Source organism: Mastomys coucha, unplaced genomic scaffold (genome assembly GCF_008632895.1).
Source record: "Mastomys coucha isolate ucsf_1 unplaced genomic scaffold, UCSF_Mcou_1 pScaffold21, whole genome shotgun sequence".
NCBI classification, from domain to species: domain Eukaryota; kingdom Metazoa; phylum Chordata; class Mammalia; order Rodentia; family Muridae; genus Mastomys; species Mastomys coucha.
Window position 1 is genome coordinate 36,102,783 of NW_022196904.1, and position 7,797 is coordinate 36,110,579.

Here is a 7,797-nt window from a genome sequence, read left to right on the forward strand (position 1 = left end):
CCCACCCACAAAAAAAAAAAAAAATCCTAGAGAACTGACTCTTGGAAGTTGTCCTTTGTCCTTTCAACTCCTGCTGTAGTGTGGACACACACACAAATAAACTAACTAATTAATGTGTAAAGAGAGGGACGCCCCTTCTCCCTAAAACAGGAAAGAACAGAGAGAGTGGGCATCCTAAGAAGCTGACAGAGCTGCCCACACAGGACAGCACACCTCTATTGTAGCTGAGAGTCTCTTCCCAGACCCCTCACAAACCCTTCCTGTCCTTCCTTCTTGCTCAAGAAAAAATTTGTGGTTAATGAGTCTCAGAAAAGCGAACTGAAAGTCAAAAGTAAAAGCCATAGAGGGGCAGGAAAGGGGTGGGTGCTGGGTCTGCCCTCACCACTCTCTCAAAGGTACACGCCAGGAACCAGTGAACCTCAGCACACACACTCAGTGCATATCTTAAACAGCCTGGCTCTGGCCCCTGTACCACCTGCTACTGAAGGACTTCACACACACACACACACACACACACACACACACACACACACACACACACACACTCTCGAGCGAGTGTCACTTCTGTGTTCCAATAGGTGGTGGGGCGTGAACAGGGTGGAGTCTCAAGGGGAAGAAAGGGGCCCCAGGACATCTTGGCCCAGCCCTAGTCCCCAGAGATGTCGCCACTACCACTGCTGCTGCTGCTGTGCCTGCTGCTGGGGAATTTGGAGCCTGAGGAGGCCGCACTGATCCGGTATGAAGACCCCTACCCTCACTCCTGACATATTCCCACCGCATTGGTGCCTCAAGAATCCAAATTTTTTCAGGCCCCAGATTTTACTTGTTCGTGAGTGTGGGGAGGGGGTGAGAGGGAGGGAGGGGAGGGAGAGAGAGAGAGAGAAGGAGAGGGAGAGGGAGAGGGAGAGAGAGTATGTGAACCAGCTCAGATTCAGGTTCTGAGGTTTTGGCTGCAAGCTTCCTTACCCTCTGAGCCATCTTAAAGACCTGGGTACCCAACTCTCAAACTGGGGTTTGCACCCTGAGAAATTCAACATAATACCCCCTGTTAGGAGAAATAGCAGCTCAGGAGCCCCAAGACCAAGTTCTCAGCACAGAGGAGATTTATTTGTGATAGAGGGATGGAGGGCCAGAAATGAGAGATAAAGACAAGAGTTAGAGGCTAGAGAGAAGGGGAAGGAAGCAGGGAGACGGGGGAGACGAAGGGTATTTGTCCTGGAGTGAAATAAAGGACTGCTTCTGGATAGAGAGGAGACAGACGTGGCCCATAGGCAAGTGGAGGTTTATAAAGATACAAGAGAAAACCTCCTGTTTCCCAAAGCGGGCTTTTGATTGCTGGACATCAATACTTTGATAGCTGAACCTTGGTGGTCAGCCTCGGGAGGAGGAAGTGGCTGAATAATGGTGTTTAGCAAAGCAGAAGGAATGGGAGAGATGAGCAAAGCCTGCCAGAGCCACGCTTGCCACACTCACACTGGCCAGGGTCCCTTCACGTCCTAAGACCCCACACTTTTAGGTTGTTTAATTTTTGGCTTTGTCCAGACTTGGTCTTGTGTAACCCAGGCTAGCCTCAAACTCCCTACATATCAAAGAAAGACCTTAAACTCCAGATTCTATGCTTCTACCTCCCAAAGGCTGGAATCCCTGGGAAGGGAGCCTTGGGATTTGTACTATGTAAGCACTCTTCCCACTGAGCCATATCCCTAGCCACAGCCACAGCCACAGCTACACAATTTTTTTAAAACATACCATCCCACTATGTAGCCCTGTCTGTACTGGAACTCACAATGTAATCCAGACTGGCCTTAAACACATAGCGGTACTCCTGCCTCTGTCTCTCAAGTGCTGAGATTAAAGGTGTTCACCACTGAATTAAGTCCAAGACATTCTTTTGGCTAAATTGTGTAGAGTTCCAGCATTCAAGGAGGCTGAGGCAGAAAGGCGAGTTCAAGGGTATGGGGACACTGACTGCAGAAACCAAAAGCTGGGGATGTGTCCCAGTGGGAGAGCATTTGTCTAGTAGATACCAGGGCCTCCATTCGATCCCCGGTACCACAAGGTAAAGCATCTCTGGTTCTGAAGCCCGCGATTAAAGACCCCTCCTTATCCAACCTGGATACATTTTGTGAGAAGGTTCCTTGGACCCGGGGCCTGGTGATCTGACTTTGAGGTTCAAGCCTCCTGGCTTTCCCTGTTTCTTGGAGGCTCATCTCTGTGGTCTGGAAACTCTGCTATCCCCAGACGATCAGCCTCTGAACACACCTGTTTCAGGGCCAAGGCCTTGTCTCTGATTCTTCTTGAAATGTCTCCTGTCTTTTCCTTTAGCATCTCCCAACTCTTGATGGGGCACTGGCCCTTCCAGAAGCATTTCCTGCTGCCACACTGGAGACATGCTTGGGGCTCTTCAGGCTGAGTCACAGGACTCGGCTGGGGTGTTAGGGTTGAGCAGTGGCCAGAGGGCACAGTTTTGTTTTGTTGTTTGTTTGTTTTAAATCTACTTATTTATTGTGTTGTGAGGTTCGTGTGCTAGCACAGCATGTGAGTGGAAGTCAGGGGACACCTTTCGGGAACAGTTCTCCCCTTCTGCATTATGAATCCTAGGACTAAACTCAGGTCATCAGACTTGGCTGCAAGTCCCTTGTCCTCTGGGCCATCTTACCAGTACTGATATCCTACCAGTACTGATTTTCTTTTCTTCTCTTTCTCTCTCTCTCTCTCTCTCTCTCTCTTTTAACTCATGTAGTCCAGACCAGACTAACCATAAACTGGATATATAGCTAAGGATGAGCTTCTGTTTCTTCTATTTCAACCATTATAGGTGTTTGCCACCATGCCTGACTTACGTGGAAGCCAGAGTTTCCTGACAGGTGAACTCTATCAATTGAGACAACCCCAGCCCCCTTTAAACTGAATTTTGAACCCACCATACCACAGACTTCCAAGTCCATGCCAAGAGCAGTAGATACAGGATACCCAGGTCATTCCTGGACATGCCACATCCCAACACACTCCATCCCCCAGGAGAGAGAACTGGAGACCTACATTTGAGCTAGTCTCTAGGTCAGGGCTTGGTAAACACTCAACTCAAGGGCCAAGTTCAACATATCTTCAAACAGTTTTGCAATGGAGTCTTAAAAAAGCCTCACCCAAGCCGGGCAGTGGTGGTCCACGCCTTTAATCCCAGCACTTGGGAGGCAGAGGCAGGCAGATTTCTGAATTTGAGGCCAGCCTGGTCTACAGAGTGAGTTCCAGGACAGCCAGGACTACACAGAGAAACCCTGTCTCAAGAAAAAAAAAGAAGAAGAAGCTCCACCCATTCATTTGCTCAGTGGCTTGCTGCTTTCCTGCCATGTAAATGAGCTTTTTCCCATTAATTAATTTCTTATATCATTTATTATTCATTTTACATCCCAATTACTGTCACTACTTCCTGGTGCCCCCTCATAGAGTCCCCCCCTCCATTCCCCTCCTCTATGAGTTGGTTTTTGTTGGGGGTGGTTTCGGATTTTTTTTTTTCGAGACAGGATTTCTCTGTGAAGCCCTGGCTGTTCTGGAACTCACTCTGTAGACCAGGCTGGCCTCGAACTCAGAAATCCACCTACCTCTGCCTCCCAAGTGCTGGGATTAAAGGCGTGCGCCACCACTGCCCAGCTGGATTTTTATTTATTTTTATTTTTATTTTTTAAAGATTTATTTTATTTATTTTATGTGTATGAGTACACTGTAGCTGTACAGATTGCCGTGAGCCATCATGTATGGGGCTGCTGGGAATTGAACTCAGGACCTCTGCCGCCCGGCTCGCTCTGGCCCCTCCGCTCGCTCCAGCATAATCCACTGTAGCTGTCTTCAGACGCACCAGAAGAGGGCATCAGATCTCATTACGGGTGGTTGTGAGCCACCATGTGGTTGCTGGGATCCGAACTCAGAACCTTCGGAAGAGCAGTCAGTGAGTGCTCTTACCTGCTGAGCCATCTCACCAGCCCTGGATTTTTATTTTTTAAACTGGAAAAAAATGTATGAATATTTTGCCTAGTCTCAGGATTTCTATTTATTTATTTAAGGTATATGAGTGCCTCATCTGCATGTACACCTGCAGACTAGCAGAGGGCATCAGATCCCATTACAGATGGTTGTGAGCCATGGTGTGGTTGCTGGGAATTGAACTCAGGACCTCTGAAAGAACAGTCAGTCAGTGTTCTTAACCGCCGAGCCAGCTCTCCAGGCCCAAATAAATAAACCTTAAAGTGAAAAAAAAAGTTTAAAAAAGTTTTAAAAAAATCAAAGTTCAAACTTCTCTAAAGATTCATATCTGTCTAAAATTCCAAAGTCTCCTAAAGAGTTCAAAGTCTCAACCATGGGCATCTGTAAAACCAGAACAAATACTTTCTTAGTCCAAGAGGGAAGAGACAGGGCACAGTGCCAAAGGAGGCAAAGCACAACTAAACTCTAACAGTGGTGAGCTCCGCGTCAGACATCTGAGACACATAACCTAGGCTCCAGAGGGTGTGTCCCAGCACACGCATCTCATCTCCAAGGCTAAGGCAGGCTCCACTCCACAGATGCTGGCCCTTTGGTGGTCGTCTATGGTATTAGCATCTTCAAAATGCAACTGGCTACATCTTCACCAATGATTTCTCCTGGGTGCCACAGTGTCAAGCCTCAGCTGCTCTCCATGACCCGTCATGCCTTCCAGACCAGCACCACCTTGGAAACTCTTACACACTGCCAAGTTTGGTTGCCGGCAACAGCCTTAGCACCCTCTCGAGCATAGCTTCTGTGCTTTGAACCTGAAGAAACACTTCCCAGAAGAATTCACCACAATGATTCTCGTTCCTCCGCCTCTTCCTCCTCCTCCCCTTCCTCTCCTTCAATAGACTCTAGCCTGGAACTCTGTATAGATCAAGCTGGCATGGAACTCACAGATATCTGCCTACCTGACACTCCGTCTCTGATGTGAGAGCAGGTGTGAGCCGCCATGCCCAGACCCTGACCTCTTTTTAATTAGTGCTGATTTCTCAGCTCCAGCTAACCAGGATCAATTGTCCCAGCAAAGTCTCACTTTGGTAATTTGTTTTTTTGGTTTTGGTTTTGGTTTTTTTCCCCGAGACAGGGTTTCTCTGTGTAGCCCTGGCTGTCTGTAGACCAGGCTGGCCTCAAACTCAGAAATCCACCTGCCTCTGCCTCCCAAGTGCTGGGATTAAAGGCATGCGCCACCACTGCCTGGATACTTTGGTAGTTCTTAATTAAAAATATCACATAAGTTGCCTTGATAGAGTTTTTAAGGCATTCTCTTTTTAAAAAAGAATTATCATTATTATTTTATGTAAGGAGTGTTCTATCTGCATGTATACCTGCATGCCAGAAGAGGCATCAGATCCCATTATAGATGGTTGGGAGCCACCATGTGGCTGATGGGAATTGAATTCAGGATATTAGGAAGAGCATCCAGTGCTCTTAACCACTCAGGTATCTCTCCAGCCCTTTAAAACATTTTTAAACTTCATGGTGGAAATTTACAAGCAAGGCCTCCGTAGTCTGCATTGCTTTCAACGTGCTTAGCTTCCAAGTTCCTGCAGAACCAAGCTCTGGGCCCTCAACCACTTTTTTAGCCCAAAGTGCAATGCCACACACTCCTCCCCTCCAAAAAAACATGTACCAGGTCTGTCACAGTAATGGCCATGAACCTGGCATAAGTTTATATCTTAGTTAGGGTTTCTCTTGCCGTGATAAAACACCATGCCCAAAAGAAACTTGAGGAGAAAGTGGTTTATTTCAGTTTACAACTCTGAGGTACTCATCACCCAGGGAACTCAAGGCAAGAACTGAAGCAAAAGCCATCAAGGATCCCTGCTTGCTCCCCCTGGCATGCTCAACTGTTTTCTTATACAACCCAGGACCACCTGCCCCAGGGTGGCATTACCCATAGTGAACTGGGACCTCCCACATTTAAAAAAAATGCACTGTAGGCTTGCCCATGGGACAATCAGGTGATGGACAATTACTCAATTGATGTTCCTTCTTCCAAAATGACTCGTTTTGTCAGGCTGACATAAAAACTAGCCAGCACATGCATGCATTTATATATGTGCACTGCACATATATATAGAGAGAGCCTACAGAGGCTAAAAGAGGACATTGGATTCCCTGAAGCTGGAATTATAGATGCTTGTGAGATACCATGTGGGTGCTGGGAATCAAACCTGGGTCTTCTGGAAGAGCAATAATGTTCTTGACAGCTGAGTCATCTCTTCAACCATATCTTTTTTTTTTTTTTTTAAGATTTATTTATTATACATACAGTGGCCTGCCTGTATATATGCCTTCAGGCCAGAAGAGGGCACTAGATCTCATTATAGATGGTTACAAGCCACTCTGTAGTTGCTGGGAATTGAACTCAGGACCTCTGTAAAAGGTCTCTTAACCTGAGTCATCTCTCCAATCCCCTTTCCAACCATTGTTGTAAACTTAGCTCAACCCAGAGAACACAGATTGACAATAGATCACTACAATAACATGAGTTTTATTGATCCACGTACATAGGGTTGCCCACCCTCACGGGGGCGGGAGGGTCAACCCCAAATTCAGATAGCACACATCTTTTATACTTTACAGAGGGCAGATTCCTGCAACAGGGCTAGCTGGCTTACTCTGGTTGGTGGAAGACAGGACAAAGGATCTCATCAGGCATTGGTTGCCTTGTTCAGGGGGCTGTTCTTGGCTTAGTCAGCCAACTTCCCTATCCAGCTCTGCACCTGGCCTTGAAAAGTCTCTGGGAAAGGGTTGAGTAACTAGGTGGTAGGGGGATTGTTGGCAGCAAGGTCAGGTTGACAGTTTGTAGTATTTTTCGAAATTCACCACAGGGAGGGGTTGGGGGGTTCTTTCAAGAATTGCTAATCTTGTTTTCGTGGACCTTAACGTCATTGCGACCACCAGTTATTTTTGTTTTGGCCTTACTTAGCTTAGTCAGAATGGCCTGGTCATTCTGTCTCAACATTCTGACCACCAGAACTTTGTTTTTACAACCTGTCCTTGGCTATCTCTGAACACAGCTTCTCAGTGTCTGAAGCTGCTGCTTGCTACTGTAAAACTTCGTTTCCACATTGCTTGCTGCTTACAGGAGCTAGAACATCCCCTCCCCCATTTTACTTTATTTCTACATTCTCAAAACTTTATTTTTCACTTTATTACCTCACCATATGTTAAAAATAGTTTTACTTTGTAGGCCAGGTGGTTTGGAACTCGTGGAAATCCTTTTGTGTCACGGATTGTCTGTGGATTAGAGGCTGAGGACAGGGGAAGCCTTTACAGGGTGCTTGGTTACCCGTCATAAGAAACCACTCAGAGGCAGAGGCAGAAGCAGGAGGACTGCTACAAGTTAGAAGCCAGCCAGGGCTCCCTCCCCACACCACTGCCCACCACCACCGATCCAGTGAGTCAGATCAGGCTTCATGCTGAGGTTCTAGTAACACTGGTGGTGATGGCCGCTGTGTTGAGCAAAATCTGGTCTGTGTTTGTGCCACAGAAGAGCTGACCACTTCAACTCGCCATTTCTCCAATCAGATCCATTCTTACTGAGCACATCTCCCTGTCAAATGCTGAAGGTTGTTACATGTCCAGAGCTCTCTTCGCTCCCTCTCTCCCTCCTTTAATTCTTCTTCTTTTTTTTTTTAGTACAGAATAGAGTTTACTCAGGGACTGGGGAAGGAAGTTAAGAAGGTAGCAGAGGGCAGGGCGGTGGTGGCTCACGCCTTTAATCCCAGCACTTGGGAGGCAGAGGCAGGCGGATTTCTGAGTTCG

At 47.1% G+C, this 7,797-nt stretch overlaps 1 protein-coding gene across 1 annotated transcript in view; it reads left to right on the plus strand.

Annotated features, from left to right (window-relative positions):
- The first annotated feature begins 406 nt into the window (after window positions 1–406).
- The window catches only part of Napsa (napsin A aspartic peptidase), a 15,376-nt gene continuing 7,985 nt past the window's right edge, over window positions 407–7,797 (plus strand). Inside the window, exon 1 of the mRNA XM_031386431.1 lies at window positions 407–736. Within this exon, the coding sequence (XP_031242291.1) occupies window positions 660–736 (77 nt within the window). The 5' untranslated portion in view covers window positions 407–659. The remainder of the gene's footprint in view (window positions 737–7,797) is intronic.